Genomic DNA, 26,626 nt, shown 5'->3' on the forward strand with positions numbered 1-26,626 from the left:
ATTTTAAATTTTAGGGGGTGGCAACTGATAGACATCAACCTTGAAGTCTGCTACAAAGGGCTGATCATATGAGTCGCCTCCGTCCCCTGAGAGAGGGGCAGAGGTCTCTCATCACAGAGCAGTTTAGCGTGGTGAGATGGTTGAATGCGAGGACTTCATTAAGCCCCTCTATTGTTAACATCTGGGTTCAGAAGAATGGCTCTTTCTCTGGTAAATGTTGCCCTGGCTTAACAAGGGATTTTATTACACCATGCAGTTGACATTGGCAGCAGTGGCACGTCTGGCAATGGAAACCCCTCAACTGTTTAGGTCACAGGAGATCAATCAAAGCAGCCTGTTTCCCTGAAGCCTTCAATTCTCACTCGAAGAGGGAGGTGAATATTCATCTAATCTAGTTGCTGAATCTAAAAAATATCAGCTGTGAGATTTTTAGTGAATACTGTTAAATGCTTCTACTATAAAGCAAGCACTCAGTATTCAGCCTGTGAATAAACCATTTGGAGCTGATTTGTGGCTGTACAAACTCTTCTTCCCTTATTGTTCAGTTTTCCTGCTCTGCACCTGCATTCCCTTTTTTGGATGCACAAATTATATCTTTCCTCAAAATGCTTCCACAAGAATTCCAGTCCAAAGTGCAGCTCTAATCTCCCATATCGCTCCATTTCCCACTTTGCTTCACACCATTTCCTCGCGCAGTCTCCATCTCCCCCGTCCGTCTCTGTTTTGATCCCCTCCCTGCCAGGGATGTGGGTGCCATGGCAACTGCTGAGTCATACTCTACCGTCTGCAGCCGTCCTCTAATCCTATCTCCTCCTGCAGCAAGGCCCTCCATCATCCAGGCCTGCATTAGAATATTGATTTGACGCTTCAATTTGCTACATTTGTTGCAGCGGTGTGAGCAGGTGAGTCCCAGAGGACACAGAGGTGCGGCAGGCTGAACAGCAGCCCTTCGGATGGGAAACGTACCCACAACAGTGAAGCACTGCTTGAGCTATGAACAAGTCATCCAGGACTACCCATGGCTGAGACGCTGGCTGCTGGAGGAAAAGGTGGGCGTCCTTTTACTTGTTTCTAATCTGCTGCACATGCTCTGCCACATGACTCTCATGACACAGAGACTACACAGCAGCCAGCCACTGATGACAGCGCTGATACTGCATGGTGCTTATATAATGGTCCTCTTCAATTCAAATTCTATTCCTCTTTCACATATTACTGTAATTTTGAGAATGGAGGTTATTCTCTCTAAATAAAAAATGTTTCCAGCTCTCTGAACTGACTATATGTGACAAAATACGCAGACTAAATTTAGCTTTGTCTGTGTTGTGTCTCTCCACAAGGATATTTCAACAGGATTATTAGTAATTTGATAAGAAGAATAATTGTTTATTGAAAATGGACTGATGCGCTACCTGTAGTGGTTCTTTACATTCAAATACATTGATCATGTACTAAGCTTGAATTAAATAATAGATGTGATATTTAAATGGAATTGAATGACACAAGAAGCATCTATAGATATTTTTGGCCTCTTGTAACTCATTGTTTCCTTTTATTTTCAATTGTTATGCTCAAAAAGTAGCAAGAAACACTATGTAAAAATACTCCTATTATAATACTCCCTTACTCATTACAAGTAAGAATCATGCATTGCAAATATTACACAAAAGTACATAACTAGCATAATAATACCTCTGATAATTAAAGTACATTTTGTACAATTTATTGCCAAGTAGGTCTGCACATTCAATAAACCTGTTTCTGATTCTGAGTACTATAAGCAAAATGTACTTTAGGTATCAGAGGTTTAAGTATTATTATGCTGTAAAATAGCCCATTGTGTTATCATATATTATATTAATGAATTATAATTGTATTACTGATGCATTAACTCGTTAGCATAATTTAAATGATAGCATTATATTTAATGGAGTTAGCTTACAGTAGTCTTAACCACTTTATATACTCTTGGGTAGTTAATCTAGGACAATACATCATCTTTTCTAAATGAATGTGTCTTAAAAAGTATTATTTTCTCCCTGAAATGTAGTGAGGCAGAGTAGAAATTTTCATAAAATGGACAGCAACATACACTAAGTAGCTATCTAGGTAACCATTTGCTAAATGCACTTAACCTAGCTTAGCTGTTAGCTAATTAACGTCAGCTACATTCCACCAATGCTTAACTAATGGTTACTGTCATCTAGCTAACAGTTAACTGCTCAGCTCCAAAAGTAAAGGTTAGCATCCAGTTGGTGAAGACAGTCAAATGGTTTCTTCCTGTTAAAGGGGAGTTTTTCCTTACCACTGTAGCGCTTGCTCATGGGGGAATTGTTGGGTCTCTGTAAATTAAAGAGTATGTGCTATACATGCTCTATGTGAAAAGTGCCCGGAGATGACTTTTGTTACGATTCGGTACTATATAAATAAAATTGAATTGAATTGCATTGGTCCAAAGGCCCATTATTCCGAAACCCCAATAGTTTGAAAAATGTCCCATTGGACCGAAAGCCCATTAGTCTGATGGTTCGTTATCCCGAAAACAAATGCCCATTACTCCAAAGGCCCATTGCTCCGAAAATACACACTCTAGAGTTGTTGGAGTTCAGTAACTGCTGGCCCTGTCCATGGTGGTGGTGGTGGGGGCGGTAGGGGGTGACGGACGCATTACCATTATTTATACACTAAGATATTAAGGGCAAAAAACTCCAGGGAGAGCGTATATTTTCGGAGCAACAGGCCTTTGGAGAAGTGGGCTTTTGTTTTTGGAGTAACGGGCTGTCGGACTAATGGGCTTTTGGTCCAATGGGATGTTTTTAGAACTATTGGGGTTTCGGAATAATGAGCCGTTGGACCAATGGCATGGCACCAGAGACACATATACTTCTTTTAGGAGTTAAGGATAAAGATGTTTATAAATTCTACAATCTTTAATGTCTTTGGAGGTTGTACATTAAAGTTCAACAAGGATTTTTTTTCTCTATAATTATTATCTGGTTCAAGCCATAAAAATACCCTGATCCTCAGAATATCCCTTGTGGTTGTTGTGGAGTTACCCTTCCCTTCTTTCCCAGTCTTGTCTCTATGACACATCTCTTGGGTTTACATCCTAATTGCACGACAGGCTTATGTTTTGGTTATCAGGTATCATCTAGCTTTGAGGTATACAGAGTCGTTCATGTTAGAAATAACATGTCCTGGCTGAAAGGATGACTTGAGTGTTTGTGTTGAATGTCTTCTTGAGTGGTATTCCTCTATTTATTCTCTGTTCTGTTTATCTTTCCAGACCATTACAGGACATGAGTATCCTGAGTTTGTTAAAATAGTTGAAGTTGGTCCTAGAGATGGACTTCAAAATGAAAAGGTACTGTCATTTCAGTCACAAATTTCATTTATATTCATATGCACCCTTGTTTTGTACTACTAAACATACATGATCATCCCTGGAAAACCCATTTTTTTCCTGTATCTTTCATACATAAAGCAATAACATATGGGTTGTGTGCCGTAATTGCCAGGAGCATATGTTTTACATTTTCTTTGAAATTCAACAGAAAAGATGACACGGCTTCTGGCTCAGTTTACTCTTCTTAGCATGTCACAGCTGTATCATTTCCTTATTGCACGCCAGTAGTTTTACAGACTGCACTGGATGCAGAGATCATTTTATTTACCACAATGTGTGATAAGAGATATTTTATATTTTGAGAGATCTCAAAATATCCAGCAGGTGCAAGGTTCAGCATGTGAATGTAGATAGCAATGGGCCTCATTCACAAACAGTGTGCACACACAAATCTTTGCTTAAACCGAATGAATGGTTTAAGCACAAATTCAGGATTCATTAACATGTTCTTACTTGAATTTGTTCTCACTCTGTGAACAAATTTAGAAATGCCTTAGATCATGCGTATTATTTAAAAAATGATTGGACCCAAATATACAACATTTAAAAGTTGAAATTGCTAATTATACACAACTTATTTACTAATTATAAAATGAATAGCTAAGACGTAGTAATCCATAAATCATCATCACAAATGTAATGAAATTATTAATATATTAAAATTGTCCTGTTCCCACTTTTAGTTGAAAATAGCTTATATACTGTAATTTCCATATTGGAATGTGACCTCGATTAATTTCCCCATCAGATTTGGCCGTGATACATGCAGCTTGTTAACCAGCAGCCTGTTCCGTTCAGTATTAGCACAGTGAGGGGCGCTATGCTTTCGCTACATCATGGCCTGTTGTGGAAAGAGACGAAACACGATGTGCAGTAAAGTTTTTCTACATTTTTACCATCATGGCCCTCTTTGCAATGAGTGACAGCTCTCGCCACTGTTCCACTGCTCCAACAGAGCTTTCCTTATATAGAGAAATGGGGGTGTGGTGTATGCTAATTACCGATAGCGTGCACGTGCCTGTCAATTTAGAATGAGTCTGATTCACTAACATACGTACAGTGGTAAGAACAAAATATGTCGGTGTGCACATCATGACGGACGGTATTTTGTGTGCAAAGTAAGAACATTTCTGCGCACATATTAGTGAATGAGGCCCAGTGTGCCTACAGCCAGATATGTACTTGTTGTACCTCCCATCTTGAGAGGAATCAAATCCAGAAAGAGCTGTTTCAGTTTCATTGTTCCCTAGGAAATTGTTCCGACACGGGTGAAAATCCAGCTGATAGACATGCTCTCAGGAACAGGCCTGCCTGTGATCGAGGCCACCAGCTTTGTGTCTTCAAAGTGGGTACCGCAGGTAATAACTCTTCTTTGTGCACAGAAAAAGAGTGCTGAGTGATTTATTAAGCTCTCTTTCTTGTCTGCACAACTACTGAGGAAGTCTGCTCCTCCAGCATCCTTGTTGGTCCCACAGATGTTTTTTAAGGAATATTTTTAAATATTCTTCATGAAGTCGACCTTTCATTACCTGTCATAAATTGTATTTATTTACTTCACGAGTGGGAGCAAACATGTTCAAGCCCCATGTTTTGTTTAATCTGAAAAAACATGACATGAAAAAGTAATTCTGTCCTTTATGGATTGTGTGCTGCCTATGTGAAAACATTGATGGAGGGTGATGTATTCTTAGCAACATGTTCAGATTGAAGTTAAAGGTTTATTTTTCTACATCATATGTTTTCCTCCTCGTCATTTAGATGGCGGACCACACTGATGTGCTCAGAGGAATCCAGAGAGCACCTCATGTTCAGTACCCGGTTTTGACACCTAACATGCAGGGCTTCCAGGATGCTGTAAGCATTAATTTTCAATTCAGCATAATGATCCCTGCTGAAAACCATAATTACCCATGCTTGTCAATTTGAGTTAATTGTTGGCACCACATTTTTTTATGCCAGATGATTCCTGCACTTACGTAAGTGTGACTCCAACACAGTGTTCAAAGTGGTTTTACAAGTTCATTTTTCTCCCCTGTTTAAGGTTGCAGCTGGCGCTACAGAAGTGGCGGTGTTTGGGTCAGCGTCTGAAAGCTTCAGTAAAAAAAATATTAACTGCTCTATTGATGAAAGCATGCTGAGGTTTGAGGAAGTCATTAACGCTGCCAAAGAGCGACAAATTCCAGTCCGTGGGTTAGTATTTTATATATTAAATTGTCACTTAGAATGAGAGAAAACACATAGCATTTTATTCAGATTTTGTCACATTTATTTGTTACTAAAGGTAATGATACCTTTACACAAAAGTTCCAGATGGTCACTAGGTTATATCAATGCATTAGTAAACCACAAGTCTGGATGTACATTAAAGCAAACCAAACAGTTTAATATACTGGATATACAGTAGTTGCGCCTTTTATCATATATGGAAATACGAGCCACTGCAATGGCAATGCATGTTTACTTAGATTAGATTAGATCAACATTTCACTGTACATAAAGGTTTAAATCTGGTTAAAGATAAACACAGAACCAGAACAGCAGTGGATTAGTGGAAACATTGCTCCATGTGCCAAATACTGTTTGATAATGATTAACAAATGGCTTAGAATTTAGGTCTGGATCACCACCAAACTCTAATCACCGATATGTTAACCAAATCTAATGTGGATCTTTCTGGAAGCCTTTGAGATATCCAGCTGACAAAGAGATACAGATGAACAGCCAAAACAGCACTGACGTGTCCAGAAGTTTCTTATACACTGTAATTTATACACTCTTCCACCGAGTAGCAACAAAAACAGAGTGGCTCTCTGTTTCACTGAGTATATCCTACATATAAAGCTGTTAAAAGTACAGACACCACAAGACCAAAAGCACAGTTAAGTTCTCTATGTTACAGTGAATTGCTTCTACATCCACAGCAGTTGCTCAGTTCTATGTCACACAGGCTCCGCCCTCTAGTGGACTCTGTGGACTCTATGGACTCTATGGGTGATTCTCTTCTCCAATTACATGCATGCAATCACCCACTGAAATTTGCATGTACGTACTGTAGCTGGCAAATCAGGACACACCTGCTGATTATGTGTGTCTCACACAGTATATAAGGCAGTGTCTTGCTGCTGTTCACTATCCTTCTCACTTCAGCGACGACGAATCTGCTCAGTGATCTTACCTCTCCATGGAAGGACTCGCCGCTCCAGCAAGCTCATTTCTGCCGTCGTGCTGCTGTCAATAGGCATCTCTTCAGCTTCGAGTACTTTGGACGGGACCATGCACAGAGCGGCTTGATGCATCCACTGCCCTGCGTTCACTGCCGAAGACTTCCTTTGATTCAACGCCAGCAATGGTGGGACCATTTTCAGCTTTGTGATGTCTTGCTCCACTGCGTTGAGAGCAACCCAGAGCACCGCATCGATTATGAGTCCCCTGCATCGTCTGGAGTTCTGCCGCCATCAGACACCTCGGCTAAGGCTGTCTTGGCAGCTTTGTCAATGAACGATGATGACAACCTCTCATCTGTGTTGACATCATTGCTGACCTTTGGAAATCCACCTCTGTCTTCTGAAGGTTATGGCCCTGGTGGCAGAGCGCATAGGGCTCTCACTGCCCCTGTCTGTCCCGCCCAATCCGGTTAGTCAACTATGTGAAGGCATTTACAGCCTGGCTCATCCAGCTCAATCTGCCTTTGTTTCGCCTCCTCTCCTGGACATTTGGCAGTGTGTCGAAATGTCCTGGAAGGAAAACAAAGTCACCAGTCATGGGACTGATTTCCTTCCTGAGAGTAGAGGGCCACACGGAGACAGGCTGTCCCGGTGTGCCCCCCTGGAAGAGGCCCTCGCAGCCCTCCCGATTCCTCACTCAGTTCGCTGGTCAGCAAGCAGGAAGCCGCAGCTTCCACTGGAGGAGGATAGGGACATGCTGGAATATTTCAGGAAAAATATTCTGACTGGGCGCGCAGCTAATACACTGTTACGTGCCTCCCCCCACAGCAGAACAGGTCGATTTTCTAGGCTGCATCATCGGCCAGACTAATAAGTCTGGGTGTTGCTACTGCTGCAGGGCATGTGATATCACTTGCCACGGTGGGCTCACGTCATGTGTGGCTGGGACTAACCGCCATACAGAGAAAGGACAGGTAAGACATCCTGGGAGATCCCATAGCTTTGGACAGGCTTTTAAGGTCAAAGGCAGTGAGGAGAAGAGCGCACAGGCAGGACAGAGCATTGCCAGCCCCCACCGCATCAGCCTCCTCCCAGACCATCTTGAAGGAGACACCGCAGCACTGGCCCTCCCATGCTGGGTTGAAAAACTCACTGTGTGTTGAAAATGTTTTAATAAAAACAAGTTACATTTTCCACCGAAGAGGAAAATCCTCCACCCTCCCCTCTTCCACCTCTCCAGCCCTCCTTGACGCTGTGATGACAGCGGCCCAGCCCGTTTCATCCAGCTGCTCACAGAGGCTCATACTGCAGTATGCACTCACTCAGCTAGCGCCCATGCCTCTCTTCCCTTAGTTAGGGAAACAGATGGCGGGCGGCCTCATTCAGCTGCAGGCTGTGCTAGCTGAAAAAAGCTCAGCGCTGAGCCCCCTCATGAGAGCTATGTTAGGCGCAATGTGGTGAGAAAGAAACACATCCCACCCGACATAGCAACACAGAGACGATCTGTCTCTCACCGTGCTCACTGGTACTGTTATCTATTGGACCAGCCAGCACAGCTTGCCTCTGCAGCTGACGGTGATGCAGCGAGTGGCGTTATTTTCTCACTGAGGAATAATGCCTCGTGCTCACACACTGGCTGGGGAAAGGACACTTCATGTCTGCGTAGTGTCAGCACTGTCTCCTGCTGGTTTTGCCACTATCCTTCACAGGATCAGCATGCATAACTTGTCTCTCGGGTTAATGATAGCATGGCTGTCAAAAACAGACACACGGACACAACATCTAACGCTGTGTTGAGGCCCTTTCGATATCGGCTGCTCCCCAGCTGGCTGGTTGCCCTCTGACACAGTTTTACAAGGCATGGCATCACAGCTGCGTGTTGACGGAGTGGATGGATAAAGCACAGAGACTGAGTTGTTCACTCCAGTTCTGCTGTGTTCCTCCACCATTTTTGGGCATCAAGGAGATAATCTATCCTCCCAGGAGGAGACAGATTCTCTGTCCAAGGAGATGCAGGGCCTGTTGCTGAAACAGGCTATCTCGATTGTTCCCATTCACGACAGACAGAGGAGGTTTTACTCTGTGTACTTCCTGGTTCCTAAGAAGATGGGAGGTTTCAGACCAATTTTGGATCTCTGCATCCTGAGGCAGTGCATTGCCTGAGAGACGTTCCGCATACTAACCATCAGGAACTGATTAAACCGGGCAACTTGTTCACCGCCATCAACCTGAAAGATGCATACTTTCTTGTTGAGGTGGCACCAAAACACAGGAAGTTCCTGCATTTCGTCTTTCAGGGGATAGCGTACAAGTACAATAGGCTATCATTTGGCTACTCCCTGGCTCTCCACACATTCAGCAAGTGTGTCATGTAGGTGTTGGGGCTCATTGCGGTGGGCCATCCAGTGGTTCCACTGGAGTTCCTGCGCAAGTGCTGCCTGAAGAGGTGGTTCGCCAGCCTGTGCTTGGATCCCAGGCAAGAGGACCTGCGTTATTGGGGGTCCCCACAGCATCTGTCGATGGAGACAATGCTGGGTCAAGTGACCTCCTACATAGCGATGTTCACAGATGCATGCAGACACCTGTCTGGGGAGAGTGATAAGTGGTATGTGGCCTTCAGGGGAAAATTGACACAACAACCTCCTCGAACTTCAGGCATTGCTCTTTGTTCTCCAAAACTTCCTGACTAGTTCTGGTGAAACATGTGTTGGTGAGAACAGACAACCGCACCACAGCCACCTACATCAACAGGCAGCGCGGAGTTCAGTCCGCTGTCCTATTGAAGATGGCAGAGAACCTGTTGTTGTGGGCCTCAGAACATCTGTCTCTGACAGCCCTTCACATTCCAGGTCCAGAAAACAGGGGTGCTGACCTCATGTCAAGGGGCGGGTCTCTGGCAGACGAGTGGGTGCCGAGGTGGACCTGGTTCGTCAAAGCGGAAATGGACCTGTTCGCCAGTCAAAGCAGCATCCACTACCTGCTCTGTTTCTCCCTGATGCCGCAAGATGATCCACCCCTGGGAGTGGACGCATTTGCACATGCGCCATGGCCAAGGAGGCTGCTTTACACCTTTCCTTCTCTTCGTCTCACGCTCCCTCTGCTGGAGAGAGTGAGACAGGAGTGATTGTTGGTCATCCTGATAGCCTCAGACCGCCGTTTGGCACCATGGCATGCAGAGATGACCCAGATGTTGGTGGCCCAGCCCAGGACCATTCCTCAAATGTTGGGGGCTCTGGCCCAGGAGGCGGGCTTAATAGGCATGCTGGCCATGTTGGGCCAACCTCTCCAGTCCTGGCTCCTGAGGGGGACAGGCTGATGTGGGCTGGACTGTCTGCACAGGTGGTGCAGACCATCCAAGCAGACAGAGCAGGATCCACCATTGCTTGCTACAAAGCAAAGTGGTTGGGATTCCAACACTGGTGCTAGTAAAGGAGATTAGACCCCCTGACATGTGACCCCCTGACATTCTACAATATCTGGTGGAAAAGGGGCTGTCTCATGCCACTGTTAAAGTGTATGCAGCTGCTGTTTCTTCCTGTCATGAGGGCTTTGGCGGCAGACCTGTCTTCACCCGTCCCCTCATGAAACATTTCTTACAGGGGGTTAGGAGACAACGCCCAGTGATGCATGTCTGAATTGTGCACCTGTCGGTTCACCTCAGCTGTTTGCTGCTTCATGGTGACCGCAGAGGTGCTACTCTCAGAACTATTCAGCTTGAGGCATTTTGTCCTCCACCTCATGGAGATGCTAGGGAGGCAAAACTGAATTTCTTGTGCTCAGTACATGCGTTGGCATGTTATGTTGAACAAACGGCCCCCTTTCGGCGCACTGAACAGCTGTTCGTGTGCTATGGAGAGGGAGTGGCTGGTAAAGCCTATCCAAGAAGCACCTAGCTAGTTGGCTTTGTGAATGCATCTCCCAAGCCTACAGGCAGGCGGGTAAGGACGCCCCCCACCATGGTCCAAGTGAATTCCACACATGGCGTAGCAGCAATTACAGCCTTGTTCAGTGGGGTGAGTGTCAAGGACATGTGCACGGCAGTGTCTTGGTCTTTGCCTTGTCCGTTCATAAGGTTTTGTCTCTTGGACATGTCAGGCTCCTTTTCAAGGTTTTTGTTTTCAGGAGCGACTCAGGACTTGTTAAAAGGGTAGTCTGAGTGTCAGAATCTGGATGATACACCTGCATTCTCCTGTGATCTAAGATGACTTGGGGAATGAGGTGTGCAGGGTGTCTGTTGTATGATCTGTGACCCCTGCGAGGTTAGGCCATGTTTTCACCCACTTAATGTTCATGTTAACTGGGCTGGGTTGGGCACCCTACTGCTCTGCTTAAGCGGCTTGGATTATAACATAGTAGGTTGGCTGCATCGACTAACTTCTGGTCGGGCTCAGTGAGGCTGTCTGATGACATGTTGCGGTGGGGTGAACATTCATCAGGCCTGTGTGAGATAGAATGAAGGTTATGTTCTATAAGCACAGGCGGAGCCCTCTACCCATGGACCCTGCCGCTCCTACACAGTCCACTGAGGCGGTTTCTGGATAGTAAGCAGCAGCAAGACACTGTCTTATATACTGAGACACATGTAATCAGTAGGCGTGCCCTGATTGGCTGGCTACGTACATGCAAATTTCAGTGGGCAATTGCGTGTGTGTGATTGGAGGAGAGTATTACCCATAGAATCTATAGAGTCCAGTAGAGGGCTCCACCTGTGCTTATAGAACTAGGGTTACAATATCATAACTTTCGTTTTTTCTTCAACATCCAAAACAATCTTATTTTTCATGAACACATTAAAACAGAATTGTCCTTTTACAGATATGTTTCATGTGTTGTCGGATGCCCACATGAGGGACACATTGAACCTTCCAAAGTTGCTGAGGTGAGATCAATCTTATGGATCCTTTCATATTTTCTAAAACATTCAATAAGACTGCAATTAATAGAGTCATCTTGAAATGTTATTGCTGACAACAGTTATTGAAGATGTTTATACTGTCAGTGACATAACTATAATTAACATTTACTAAATATAGGTTTTCTAGACAATAAACAATGGAAGGTGATATTAGTTAAAGTTAAGTACTACTACTGCCAGTTTCTAATCATGCCTCTTCTTTGTAATCCGTCATAGTGTGATTGCATATTTTCTCACCTTCATGAATTTACGAGATTATGCTCATTTAAAAAAAGACTCCAGGAAAGCATCCTTTCTTCTCAGCAGCATTTATAATTGTCTGGGGATTAGGTGGTTTTTGTTTTTTGTTTTCTTTAGCATTAATAAATCTTCATTTTGATACAAAAGCTTTGGGTAAATATGTTTCAGCTCAAAAGTCCACTCCATGGTTATTGTCAATTTACTGCCCCAGCATCCTATGTGCATCACTGAGTTGAGTTGAGGCCTTTTGTTTTCAAGCACTATGATCAAGTTGCCACTGTAGCAACAGATTGGACTGTCATTTATTATAAAAAATAGGGATAAAAGAATTGTCAAATTGAAATGTCTTTGCTATTTCAATGCTGAACAAAAGTTGTAATGATTCTTGCATATTTGATTAGAGTTAGTAGTCTCTTCCCTTTATGTCTTTCTCTCAATGTCATCAGCTCATTTTACTGTATATTTCACTATTCTTTAGGTGGCAAAGAGGTTATATGAAATGGGATGCTATGAGGTTTCTCTCGGGGACACCATCGGCGTTGGCACTCCAGGTTCCATGTTTAAGATGCTGCAGAGTGTGATGAAGGAGGTGCCCACCAGCGCTCTAGCAGTTCACTGCCATGACACCTATGGGCAAGCACTGCCGAATATCCTTACTGCACTTCAGGTAAGAACTGATCAGTCATCCCAAGACTACTCACCATAATAAATGATTATGTTATAATCATTATTATTACTATGATTATTATCACCATTAGTAGAGTAAATAGTGCTTTTAGGTAGCACTTTAGTAGTAGAAATAGCAGCAAAAAATATTTTCCACCTATTAGAAGTTATATTTCATGGTTTTGACAACAAAAACAGCCATTGGTTTTTATCATCCATTAAAAACATTTACTGCATTTTGCAAAAAAAAACTACAACTACAACAAATCAACTTTGACCCTCTGTATCCTGATAGTTGTTTGTGTACGCACTTTTACAATGCAAAAGACAATAGTAAAAATGAAGATGAACACACCCAAAAATATCCATTATCAATGTACTTAAAAATTCAAAGATACACCCCTGGTTATGCTCCATCTTGTTTTTAAGAGTTTCCTGAGACACAAAATACATGAACATTAAGAATTAAAGCCAAAGAAAAACTGAAGGACAAAAACATAACAAAATAAAAAATATGAAATCCAAAATTATATTGAGTATTCTTTCTATCTAGTTGTCTAAAAGAAACTGTGGTAAAGTTTTATGAGTGTTGCTCTCCATGGCTGGAGAATGCTGCTTTACTCTGGGGAAGCATCACTGAAGGCTGCTTGAATTTCTGGGAGTTCTTGAAATGAAGGAGAGGACAAGATTGCTCTAAACGTTGGATGGAGAGACTTGTAGATTCTGGGACGGAGCTTGAAAATTCTCTGAACCTGGCAGACATCAGACATCTTTGAAAACAGAGTGATGGTGAGACCTGACATCTCTGCCTTGATGGAGTAATGCAGGATGTCAAAAAGGGAGGGAGGTTGAAAAAACTCTCTGGACTCTTAGAGGAAAAGGAAGAAGGGAGCTCTGATAACTAGTGGGAGGTCACTCACACCTTTCATTCACACCTGTCTTCCAAGGGAGAAAGGTATGATTAAACATCCTGATCTTTGTGTGATGGATGTGAAAAATGCCTCTTGCAAAAGTCTGTGTAGGGTTTGCCAATACTGGTGAAGATGAGGCCCATTTACCTCAGAATTTTAAGTGTTGAGTCTCCTCTGTACAAGAACAAGATGGGGTTGCATCATCCTCTTGATCCTCACAGCCTCTCATGTTAAAGTGTTTGACAGCTTTACTTTCTGCTTTCCCACTGGCTTGGCAAGGATTGTTTTGGACACCTTCGCCTTCACATGCATCCTTCTCCTTTTGATGAATATGAATATTCTTTTGGAGAAACCGAAGGCCGATTGTGGATATATTCCCGACCTTTGCATAAATCAGCGATGTTACTCATGATGACATGAAGACAAGCAACCAGATGTGGAAGCAAAGTTGAGGTGGCAATACTTGTTCCAGGATATCTTTCAACTTCCTTGACTGACTGCCAACATTGTGGAGATCACAAGTCTTTTCTGAGGCTTTAAATCATTATTCCTGCTGTGGATAATGACATGTTAAGCTGCTCTCAATACATCTTTTTAGACAAATTTCAAGGCACTCTGAGTTACATTAAAATATATTTTGTGCAGTTTTTACAAAGAACAAAGGGTTAGTAGTGTTTATCTTCCACTGGAATCAGGCAAAAGCAGGTTCCCATCAATATCTAGTCCTATGGCCTTTTAAGGTAGTTTGAAATCAAGTTCAAGCTATCTTTGACCTTAATAGAATATAATCACATAAAATAAATGTCCATGTAATATAAATCTCAAATTACAGCTGACAGTCCCCTCTTAAACATTTTACATCCAAAAAAGTCAGTGTGGAGCTTAAGTATAAAACAACATGTCGCATAAATGTTTCTGAAACTCACTGTAAACCTGAATATTTAATGATAATGTGTCAGTTTACGAAATTATGAATGTATCCTCTGTTTGGCGAGTATTGAGAAGGCACAAAACAAATGTGTAGGTCACAATGGGACACACAGAAAACCAGGAACCATCAGTCAACAAGGAAGAGGGGCATTAAGAAACATGATCTAAGCCTCCCCACAAAGCGAGATGATTCACAAACTGCCCACTGAAAAAAAAAATCCCAGAATCTTAATGAACACAAGATATTTCCAGTGGACCCTCCCTTCAGAGTACACATGCATTGTAGTGAAGAAAAAAAAAACTCCATGTACTATTATAGTAAAATACTCACAGCTCACAAAAATATAATTAGGTTGTAAAGCTCTGTGGAGGAGGTCTCGTCGGGTTGTTTTTCAGCACTTGCCCTTAGCAAACGTTAAACTGACATAAATCCAAACATAAAACAGAGGTAATGCAGGTATGGCTGTATCAGTTCTCTGGGGCACATTGTCATTGTGGGGTAGGAAGCTCATTGGGGGCTGGGTGGGTCAACAGATGTGAAGGGGTCTGTACAAAGGCTCACCTATTCAGTATCTGTTGGACAAAGCAACTGAGAGCTAGGTGGATAGAAGGGCCCTGGGGGGCTCCTAACTCATCTGTCGCTTGGCTGTTGAACTCTCTGACAATGCTGCGCTTAAAGGCCGGTGGAAAACGATCCTTTCAGTCGCTCTCTGCTGTGCATGTGATGAACGGTCCTGCAGCTGCAGCCCCAACTCTGAAGCAGAGTGAAACTTCAGTAGCACTTTTGTTTTACAGGACAAATATCTGGTGTGCAGAAGATAATTATTCCTTGTGACTTTTAGTTTGTGTCAGTTACAACAAAACTAGTGTGAGAATGTCATTATTTTACATATCTTATATCTTATATATTATCTAAATTGATGCTTTTCTGAGCGTCATTTTCTGTGCTGTTCATCTGTATCCACAACACTGCAGCACAGTGCTGCAGAAAAAGCTCAATAGTATCCATGTGTAAGGTAACAAATATTTTTAAGGTTAACCTTGATTTTGGATGCTATAGTGAAAAAGCGCAGAGGGATGGTGGAATTCCTATGTGGATTATATTTAGAATGATTCATCACAGCTGCCCCGTGGCCACAGAAAATAATAGCAGCCAGGGATATTTAGCCTACCATTTGCTCACCCATAAACAAGATGGAAATGAAAGATTTTATCATAGCTTTTCATTACTGTGTGCCAGAAGTCCACACCACCAACTGGGAGAGAAATGAATTCCCCCGACGCTGTCAGCCCTGAGTCACCTCTTTTGTTCTTGATAAAGACATTCCTCTGTCTTTGTACCTTTTCTTTTTTTTTCTAGGAGGTCTGGGGGGGCTTTGTTAAAAACCTACTCCTGGCAGGTCACACAATGACAATGTATGTACTTAGATTTCACAGGCTTGGCAAGGAAAATTATTTATTCTTACCCGCAATTTCAGTGTATTGTGTACTGCTGCAGCTGGGGAATACAGTATAACCTGTATGTGCTCACACTTGAGCTCTCCACCAACAATAACATTCATTTGCAGTTTTTTTCTTTTGTGTCTTTCCATGAAGAGCTTTTTGTAGTTGAACAGCAGATACCCTGTTTGACCAGGACTGTAACTGTGTAACTAATATGCTGAGATCTTCTCTAATGTGGACTAGTGTATTGATCATTTCATTGTATGTTACCCTTTACGTTGACTAGATTTTGTGAAATTCCTTGATTGATAATTGACAGACGCTGAGATGATGATGATGTTATCTGTCAAATTTTTTTTATTATTTATTATTATATCATCACCATCATGATCTTCATCATCACCATCACCATGATTGTCATTATAGTCATCATCACCTCTGACAGTTGTCACTTTTTGGTCAGTGGTGAAGTGCTGTTCTTCAGAAGAAAAACCCACAGCATCAAAGCCAATAATAAATAATCATAATGCTTAAATAAACAATGATGGAATCAAATTACATATTAATAGTAATAATAAGTAAAACATTTTATTTCAGAGCCATTTTATAGATACTCAAAGATGCTTTTACAAAAAAAACCCTAAAAAGCTAAAACACAATGCAAGTGCTGAATGTTTAAATAAAAAAGGACATAAATCAAACATTAAAAGCTGTTTTAAAAAGATGAACACACACATACAGTACCAGTCAAAAGTTTGGATATACTTTTGCATTCAAGTGAATGGGAAGGTGTGTCCAAACTTTTGACTGGCACTGTACATGCACAGTATATTATATATCAGATTATTAGAGTATTATGACGTTATCCAAAATATGTGCTACTTTTCATAGTTAAAATCTTTCTGGTCTTTTTACAGTGGCAAAATTGTAGAAGGTTTTGCAGGTGAATGAATAATAACTGTAGTTGGCACTACAACAGTGTTCCCAATAAGGCCCCTTTTTGTGGATATTTTTACTAAATCTAAGACTCAGTCAATAAGCATACAGTATAAACAGGTGCATTCAGTACGGTTCGTGTTGCCTTTGTCAGCCGATTAGTAGTTATTATACTTTTTTTTTTTTAAATGGATAGTCCATGGATAGTTTTTTTATATTTGTGTATTTTTGCCACCTCTTATTAAATGAATGAATTTTTTGTTTTGTTTTGTTTTTTTAAAACCTTTTAAACCTTTATTTCAGACAGTCAGAAGAGAGATGTCAGGAAATGAGAGAGACAGAGAGAGACATGCAACAAAGGTACAGAAGGTGAATGGATTGATTATATAGTTCAGAATTTCTACATTTAAATAAACCATGAAGTAAAAATGTCATTTATTTATTCTTTATAGGTTTGTTTTGTCTATCACCTAGCTGCCCACCAATATCTGGGAATTGCTTTCCCATGGCAAGCGTATTTGTGTGTTCTTGTAAAGAGGTGATATATGTGTCAGCAGGGGATCTGTGACAGTTTCTGTCAGCTTCCCAGTTTATGTAGCAGTGGGTAAAGCATCACTGCTTCATATCCTTCAGTGAATACACTCTCTCTCTTTCTCTCTCTCTCTGACGCAGTTATAAAACCAAAATGGGAGCATGTCCATCTTCAGCCTCGTCCACTAAGAGTGTAGAATGTCAACAAGCTTATCCCAAATCATGCAAGTTTCAAAATGCACTGTGTCTTTATACAGGAATGTATTGTTTTTATATAGCCACAGCTCACTGAATATGGCTTTTTAACACTAAGTGCACATCTGGTTTCTGGGCAGTGTGAACCTAACTGAGCGCTGGCAAGCTCAAGCTGCTGACCACCAATTCCTGCGTGATTAGTGTCCAGAGAAACAGGGCATGCTGCTGAAGGGTTCGTTTTGTTTCTCTCGGAAACAGTATGCTGAAGACCCCTGGCCTTACACGGTTAGCAGCTGAAAGCGAGAGGATTGGCATGGTAGATTACAACTCTGTGTTTATACAACAAAAAAATTCTGCCTAGTACAATATCCTGCTCTGGCTTTGACCAAGGTCTGGAAATCTCGTGCACTGCACACACCGGAGTAGATCTCCTCCTTCTACCCCACCTCCTCCTCTCTCCTTGCCAACACAAACAGCAATTACGGCTGGCTCAGACAGCCCCTGAAAGAAGTAGGTTCTTGTCTGGAGGAAAAGCAACCAATTAGTAGCATTGTTAAAAAAAAAGCAATAGAGATTCTTTTAATTTTGCTTGCTTGGTCTTGCTCCACAGGGTGAAAGTCCTTCATGACCCAATGCCACTGAGAGGATCAGCGTGTTAATTTTCTCTCACTGTGGGATCCTCTGACATCTGGCTCTGCCACGGAAGCTGGAAAACATCTTTAATATTCTCATGACAATCCCAGGGACATGTGGAAAACATCCCGAGACCTTCATCAGTAATGACTTTGAAAACTGAAGGTCTGGCTTCGTCATTTTTTGGTGTGAAAACAAAGGTTATACTCATAGTTAAGTATACGCTTACACGGCAAGCAGTGAAGGTTTGTCTCTTTATGTAATACATTCATTCTTAGAAACTGTAAAATATTATATATTACTATGAATTCTTCTTGCATCAAAATAAAATCAGTGTCCTAATATTTGCTAAGCAGCATTTTTGGATGTTTGTAAGATGTCCAACAAAAGCATTGATATTCGGAAAAACAACTGAAAACGCCAGACACTTTTCTTTATTGTAGGTAATAAAAAAAGAACATTTCCCCACAAAATATAACAATTATGTTGACTGTAAACAGCCATATGAGCCAAACATGCACAAAGTAAACACTTAAAATGTATCTCTTGCAGGTGTAAATATAACATGAGTTTGTATGTCTTTGTACAAAGACAGCCTAGTACAAAGACCACCATAAAACATAATAGAACATTTTAACCAAAGACATCATTATGACACTAATGATAATAGTTTGCAGCAACTGCGCATTTGTGTATTAATGTTACAATTCCTGTATTGTTGGCACAGTGTAAAAAGACACCATCCAGCCGAGGAAAAAATGTCTTCTCAATGTGGCAAGAAAGTGAATCCCCATGGTTAAGGGCAGAGTAGTGCTGTAAAAACATGAGTAACCAGGAGAATCAGAAACATATGAAATGTTCTGTTCAGCATTTATAATGTTCCTCTCATATGAACAAGGCCATAATTATGTGGTGCTGGTGGTTTAAGCTGACAAAGAGGATGACTAAGCCATACTGTGGGACATTCTGTGCCCACTCATCTTCAAGACATAAGCCTACAGTTCTCCTAAACAGCTGTAAAACACGACCGCAGGCCTGGCAAGGCACACTGCACCACGCAGAACAATCTAACAGAACAAGGATCTTTGTTCCTGGATTTTACCTGAGGTTGAAGCATGTGTGGAGGCGCTGAATGTCTCTGTGTGCTGTTTGTCCTTGCAGATGGGGGTCTGTGTGGTGGATTCTGCAGTAGCTGGCCTGGGAGGTTGCCCGTATGCCCAGGGTTCATCTGGCAATGTTTCAACAGAGGATGTACTCTACATGCTCCATGGCATGGGCATTGAAACTGTAAGTATGTCTTCACAGTGCACTTGGACAGAGCTGCTGTAGTTTATGTCTTAATAATCCCATCTCATCAAACCAACTCATACAATCTTTCAGAGCTCATTAACATAAACAGTTCGTTCTGCAAACATACTGCTCTGTGAATGTTTATTTTATAATATCAGTGGTTTAACACAGCTTGCCTGAGCCCACATTATTGCATGTCCTGACCCAGGAACAATTTATTTTACAATCCCTACCCCTGCTGGTGGAACCATTTCACTACATCACCTGTTGCACACATCTATTTCTGACACCCTGAGGATATTTGGTTGCCTCTTTTTGATCCTCATTATATTGCAAACAGGCAAGATCACCTCATAGAAATTACATTTTGAAATGAATTGATATTGCTTTTTTTTTCAGGGAGTAAACCTTGCCAAAGTTATAGAGGCTGGTGACTTCATCTGCAGGGCTTTATGTTGCAAGACAAACTCCAGGGTTGCCCAGGCAAGTAGCAGGACACTGTGATGTGTTTCAGCAAAGAAATATATTTAAATATTTGACTCTGTTCCCTTTAAAGTAACAATCTCGAAGATCTCTGTTTCGTTCTCTTTGCTGACACCTATGGCGATAAACGGTAATTGCAGGTGTGTTTTTGGACCTTACTTCCCAGGGAACAGTGTCGCCTGTGTGACGTCAGTAACTGTTTATTCACAGTGCTAGCAGAGACCGGAAAAAACAGTATGCCGCTTCACACACAAATGAGTTGAAGAGCGAGTCTGTCGTGTTAGCTCCGCTTACCCTCTTTGGCAGACCAACCACTGCTGGGTGATGGAAAACGCATCACTAAGTATGCGCTGCTTGAATGTCACCACCGACACCCAGTTCGTAATACTCATAATACTGCAAATGCAATGGCTTTCATCAGTGAGCCATAGGCTCAATCACTATAGTGTTACCTCATTCGGCGATAGGTAGTGACTTAACAGACATTTATGTAAATGAAAATCTTTGAGATTATTACTTTCAAGTGCTTTCCCTGTTGTTGCTGCCTTTAGAGTTGTTGCCTATGCTACTGTATTTGAAGTACATTTTTCCTTGTTTATATTTCTGCTGGAAATGTCAGAGGTATCTCAACTAAATAATATCATGAGAAAGATTCTGTTTCCAAACCACCTCTTTCAATGTCATTTTCCCACATGGAGGCTGTTAGGATTTGAAGGACCATTATGATCCACTGAATCACCTAATTCAGGTGTGATATTCTGAGTTGTGTATTTTTTTGGTTGGTATGGTTCGACAGTACGAAGGAGCAAGGACAGATCAGCTGGAAAATGACTAGACGCAAATGACTAATTCTATCAAGATGAGTATTCATTTTTATTTTACAACTTTGTCACATTTATTGGGCCTTGACAAACCCAGAAAAGGTCAGCCGCTCTTATTACTTTTCAACTTTGCATAGCTCAGTGGCCTTATAAAAATAAAGCAACAGAATAAGAATTTAGTCTGCTTTGGCTACTTGCTGAACTCAATTTACTATCACCACAGGTGTTTGATTTGTATAAATAGAGAGGACAAACTGCAAAAGAAAAAACTCCCTCCTGCTGCCCTGGAAATTCTCTCAAAGCATTTACTTCTCCGAAGACCTTTTCAGCTTTTCCTACCTGGCTAGACCATGTATGAAAAGGAATTTCAAAGAAGGTTCCTCTCGAAAACCTACAAAACTACAAAAATAACACAGCAGCCATTTGCTCTCAGGATTGCCAAAGATCGTTTAAAAAGTGCCCCTTGATAGTTTTTTGCCATGACAAAAAACCTTCACCATGACATAAGCTACTGATTCAGTGTCTGTATATAGAAGTGTTCTGGGAGGATCATCTGTGCGAGTACTGTCAAATGTGGTTGCTTTTCTCTCCTGCCTCTACTGTTTACAATCTACTGTGCTGTATAATGTCAAATAAAAACAATGAAACTGGTTTGTGTCACTGAGTTTTTTCATTTTATCTGAAGCAAATAAGCACAGAAATTGTGCTTGGGAAAAATATATGACTTTTATGTTCACGTATACTGTAGGACTAAGAAAATCCAAAAGAAAGAAAAAGACCAAAAGAGAGACCATCTATTGTACCTGTCTCCAATCTTGTCCTCAGCATTCAAGGTACATCTGTTGCTCTATCAAGTTAGTTAATTGTCATCAATTGCATTCACCATATATCCCAATTGTAAATCAAACTAATTAGAATACCGGAGTGAAAGCTGGCAGGACTTTGGGTGCGAATTGGGACTGAAAACATCTCCACTCTAATGAACATATTTAGGAGGAAACTGTACATTTGCATAAATGTATTAACATGTGATAATTGCCTTCCCACAATGGCCCATCTTCATCACATATGCAAACAACTATCCATCGAAAAATTATGCATTCGAGTGCAGTCACACATGTTCAGAAAAATGTTTTGGGGAAAGTTTTGCCTCTCCACTTGCCCCCCGTCACTTTACAAATGGTGTTTACACAGATCTGCTGGTAGACAAAGGGAAATTAGATGATAGCGATCACATAATGAGCAATCTTGTGAGTGAAACTTTGCAAGATCGAAGATTCAGTAGAATGAATAATTTGAAGGATAAGGCACTTAAAAATACCCTTTCGTACTGGTAATGCAGTTAAAATCTGCAGCAATTTTATAGAACTTGCCTATTTACTTCTCAGTTGCTGATTGCTATGCTATAATGCAATAGTGATTCAATGTGGAGTCATTTGTGGAGTCAAAGGGTTTTGATTTCCTGTCTGCTGTATTGGGAAGTTTTTTAAAAGTTCATGCACTTTTATCTTTTTTGGAAGATGCAAGGATAGCATTTTGACACTAAATTCTCCACATTGGTGTTCAGATTGATATGGAAATGAAGAAACTACTTCCTCACTGGGATAAAACAGATCACTGGAGGTGTGATTTAGCAGGTATTTGATTATAAGTATTGGACAAATTTAAAACTTGACCTGAGGATGGCCCTATATGAAAAGTCACCAGAGTTATAACAGTTTATACTGAGGGGACATAGATATATGTACCAAATTTTGGTACCAGTGCATCTGATAGATTTTAAAATATTTCACTAGATAAGTGAAAACTTTCACCTGCTGGCTGTGCTGGATTAAAAGTTAGGGAATCACCAAGTGATTAGGATTCATTCTCTGATAACCATGGATATCTATACCAAATTCCTTGTCAACCCATCCAGTAGTTGTTGAAATATTTCATTTTGAACTAAAGTGGTGGAACGACTGACCATCATTGCCATCGCTAGAGCCACTCTGCTAGCATGGCTGAAAAGCTACATTTCATTAAGTTGTGTAAATATGTGCAAAGTTTCCAAGTGTAATAATTACATCAATTGTCCAGACTGGACTAGCAAAAGACCACTTGAATATTTCTGTTTTTCTGCCCAAAGGCCATAAAACAAAAATGGACACACAAGCTGCCAGCAGCACTTATGGCAGAAACAAGTGATGCAAGATAGTGGGAGACTTCCAGTTCAGTCCTGTAGGCACTTAGAAAAAATACTTTTTCAGTTAAAGCTGAGAGAGCAATAATGTGGCCTCTGAACATGACCCTCTGGGAGTAAAAATGTGGGACAGACCAACAAAGAGCTCAGTGGTACCTCTGAGGCCCTCCTAGGAAACTCTAGTGTCAGAGGGAGCAAAGCCCCGAGTGACTTTGAAAGTGTCAAGAAGTACCAGGAGACGGGCAGGTTCACCCTAATAGGGTTCAACTTGTCAGATATAAGAAATAAGAGAAAGTTGTTCAGTGATCACAAGGATATTCAAAAACTGTGTGAAGGCTATCAGAAACCACCAACCTTAAAATCTCATAAAAAGTAGAGTTGGTGCAGAATATGGAGAGACAGACGAGAGGAAGAAAAAGAATCTAAAGCAAGAGGAGAAACAGAAGTAGATGGAAGGGACTCCTCAATCGCTTACACTCAGCTTTAGGTACATTGCCTTCAGATTGTTTTGCTTTTGATTTATTGGTTTGTTGGATTACTCAAATAGAAGACAAGGGACTTCCTCAGAAGAACTCAAGAACTCACTACACAAAGAGGATGAAGGAGAAGAGGAAAAAGGTTCAGCAGCAAAGCTACTACCCCTTAAACTCTTCCTCTTCTATATTGACATCTTCTTCCCTCGTCACCATGCTCAGCTCAGTGTTTAGCATTGTGGTGGCCTCACAGCAGGAATGTCCTGGCTTCCAACCAATGCAGGTCTTTGTGTGTGCAGATAGCATGTGTTTGTATGTGGTGTATGTTCACTTACAGTCACGGTCTCTCCTTGTGTCTGCGTGGGTTTCCTCTGCTGCAGCTGCCTCCCACAGTCCAGACAAGCCACTCAGGTCAAAAGTTGAATCTAAACAGCACATTTAGAAAAGCTGTGAAGCCAGTTCAACTTCACCTGCATTCTTGTAAATACTGATAATAGTTTGTTCAAATTCAAGTTGTTAGTACTTTATACAGACAATACAATACAGATAATACAATTAACTGCTCATTTACTTTTTTAGTAATTATAGCAGTGACCTGCTCTGATTCCTTTCTTTTTTTTCCACATATACTAAGATATGCATCACTTATTTGGCTAGCAGGCACATACCTAAATGTGCTACACTTGGTGTACATTTAATATGAAGGTTATTTTCCAGGCTAGTTAAAAACAAAGGTTACAATATTGTAAATTTAGTTCTATAAGCACAGGTGGACCCTTCTAATGGACTCTATGGGTAATACTCTCCTCCAATCACATCTACTGTATCTAAAGTACACACGAATAAACATAAATCAGGTTAACCAGTATGGATAATACAAACATGATTACAAAAATAAAGTTGATCAAGTTTTAATCAGTTGGTTATAATCAGTATCAATAATTATGCAGATCTGAATTCAGTTCTATACACTTGAAACACAGTCCTGTCGATTGATTTCACTCAGGTCTTCCTGTTATAGTGATGTTAGCTCTCAGATATTAGCATGAAGAAGAAAACGCTACCTGTTCATTAAAGCACTTAATACTGGCAATTTAAGGTCTATAATCAATGTTAACAATACAAGATAAAAATAGCAAACTTCTGTAAAAACTTGAAAACATAGTCAAAATTAAATAATCAAAGGATAGAAGAACCCTCCTCTGTCGGGGGCTGGAAGCACTATTTGGGTTTAAGAGTTCCATGGGGCTGTCCAGACCCCTGCCATAATACTGTAGCTACATTCTGGATTAGTTACAGGCCAACATTCTGTGATACTGCAGGTAGCGGGTACAGCATGGCTCTCTACGTGATGTTGGAACATTGCATGCACCGTGGTTTCAAATTTTGATATTTTCCGCAACTTAGCAGGTTTTATTTCACTTGGTCTATGTACTTTGTTAAACTCCAACAGGACAAAATAAGTTATGTTCATCTCACTGTCGGGTCAGCCATGATGAGTTGGCACCTGAACATAACAATCTGGGAAAACTACAACTAAGTTGGCAACCTTAAATACCTTAAGGTCTGCTGTAGATAACAGCATTATTGCGTGAGTTTTTGAGACGATGCAGGTAAATGTTGGCAGATCAAACAATCAGTAATGTTGCTGACAGCAGCCCACTCTTGCTTCATAGTGATGGCTAAATTACCTCTGTCAATTTTATATTGTCTTACTTGTTTGTGTTGCTCAGTTGCAGGCATTGTGGACTTTGTCAAATTCTTACAAAATTGTGACTGTTGCCCAAGAGACCAATTGCACTGTCGTTTCAAATTTGGCATACAGGCTGTTTTCTGTCTTTCTGGCATCAGACTATGGATTGTGTTAGGCTTCTAGCTGTATTTTGCTCAGTAATTAACACAATACAATAGTCTGTTCTGCACGAAGTAAACTGATGGTGTTTGGCGTTTATCCATGTCCAATATACCTTATTTGGCTGGCTTGGATAAACTGAAGGGTTGGGAGCCAAATTACAGTCAGTTCTATCACAGGTGTCGCATCTGCATAGGAAGTACATTGGTTTTTCATTAACATGGCTTGCGGCCTTGTCTGGGTTGAAAACAGGATGGAGCAGTTGAACTAACATTGACACTCTTTTTTTGGTTCAAGAAACAATTTAGTTGGGACAACAATTACAAGGGCTAAGATCATAAAACAGCATGTTATTCCCCTGAGACCACAGCTTGTCATCCTGAAAGGATGCCAGGGCCTGTTGTCAGGCAATGTCCTCACACTGTTACAAGTCCGTGTGTTAAACCAAAAATGTTCTTATGTATTGCCCCTTCTATTTTAGCTGTAACTCTGATTTGTATGTCCCAAGGCTCCGACCAATCTCTGGCTTGTAGATTTAGTGGCTTCTCGTAACTCTGTCAGTTCTATGTGTGGATGTGTGGACCAAATAGTAAAGTATCCGACTTTAAACTTAGTTATCATAATAACGCCTTTAAGTGAGTTTTCATCAAAAAAAGTGGGTGTTTGAGGTTTGTCTATGTTATCAATGCTCACTTTACCTAAACTACTGTCTACAAAGGTCTGTACAATCACTTGCACCCCTGTTGGTGAGTCATATATTTCATTTGTATGTCACATTCAAGTTTCTCACAAAGAACAGTCCGCTTAGATCATTCTTCAAGACACAGTCTTTGAAAGCTGGAGTATCATGATATCACCGGATCACTAGGCACAGCAGGTAAACGCTTCCTGCTTTCTTACAGTGCAGACGCCTTGCTGCTTGCTCTCGTCTCTGCTTGCATTTTTCTGCTGATATTCTTGATTTTTCTTCAGTGAGAAACTATGAGCAGTGGCTCCTGGATATTTATAAATCACTGGGACTGCATTTTTTTGTAGATGTAGTAGGCCATTGCCATATTTCAAAATTTTTATGACCTCCTCAGTACTACGTGAGCATGGCTTACCAACAGCACCAGCCTGTACTGCAGTGACTGGAAATAAGGTACTCAGTTAAAGCTAATTAGCAGCAAGATGCCCCCCTTCTTCACAGATTACTTGGAGTGAGATTGCAGTGCAGGAAACCAAAATTCAGTGGTTAGAAGTGAACATTGAAGTGAATGGACTATGTGGGAACGACATCACTTTACCATGGACTCAAAACAATGGACAAGATCATGCTAACACATGGCTAGTTAGCACCAACAAGACTACCAAGAAACAGGAGGGCTGTGTACCAGGTTATAAATCTACAAGTGGTTGTCCTTCCTGAAGCTCTCTTGGAGCAAAGCCTAAGAGTAAATAATTTCCCTAGGAAATGGGAGGACGAGTACCAGGGAGAGCCCGGCGTGCTGTGATTTGTGATGCAACTGGCTGGCCTGCATTATCATCCAGGCAGAGTGCCTCTTCAACCCCTGTT

General features: G+C 41.3%; 1 protein-coding gene across 2 annotated transcripts; it reads left to right on the top strand.

Moving 5' to 3' along the window:
- Positions 1–267: 267 nt before the first annotated feature.
- Positions 268–21,214, top strand: hmgcll1 (3-hydroxymethyl-3-methylglutaryl-CoA lyase-like 1). Of its 2 annotated transcripts, none has more exons than XR_006406993.1 (9): positions 268–1,049; positions 3,287–3,364; positions 4,657–4,764; positions 5,165–5,260; positions 5,448–5,596; positions 11,386–11,449; positions 12,204–12,392; positions 16,915–18,135; positions 19,132–19,215. XR_006406993.1 is itself a non-coding variant. In XM_044371941.1 (9 exons), the coding sequence occupies exons 1-9, from the start codon at positions 954–956 to the stop codon at positions 19,762–19,764; spliced, it is 1,011 nt and encodes a 336-aa protein (XP_044227876.1). In that variant the 5' UTR covers positions 268–953; the 3' UTR covers positions 19,765–21,214. The 2 variants fall into 2 exon arrangements, 1 of the variants encoding a protein (XP_044227876.1); XM_044371941.1 differs by lacking the exon at positions 16,915–18,135 and adding an exon at positions 19,660–21,214 and having other exon boundaries at positions 19,132–19,257.
- The last annotated feature ends 5,412 nt before the right edge of the window (positions 21,215–26,626 follow it).

This window comes from Thunnus albacares, chromosome 14, assembly GCF_914725855.1.
Source record: "Thunnus albacares chromosome 14, fThuAlb1.1, whole genome shotgun sequence".
Classification (NCBI taxonomy): Eukaryota; Metazoa; Chordata; class Actinopteri; order Scombriformes; family Scombridae; genus Thunnus; species Thunnus albacares.

Excerpts from the sequence above, each read along its gene's own strand:
- hmgcll1 (XM_044371941.1), top strand. The coding sequence starts at position 954 with ATGGGAAACGTACCCACAACAGTGAAGCACTGCTTGAGCTATGAACAA. Across the intron at positions 5,261-5,447 it reads TGCAGGGCTTCCAGGATGCT|GTTGCAGCTGGCGCTACAGA; the intron begins GTAAGCATTAAT and ends CCCCTGTTTAAG. Across the intron at positions 12,393-19,131 it reads ATATCCTTACTGCACTTCAG|ATGGGGGTCTGTGTGGTGGA; the intron begins GTAAGAACTGAT and ends TTGTCCTTGCAG.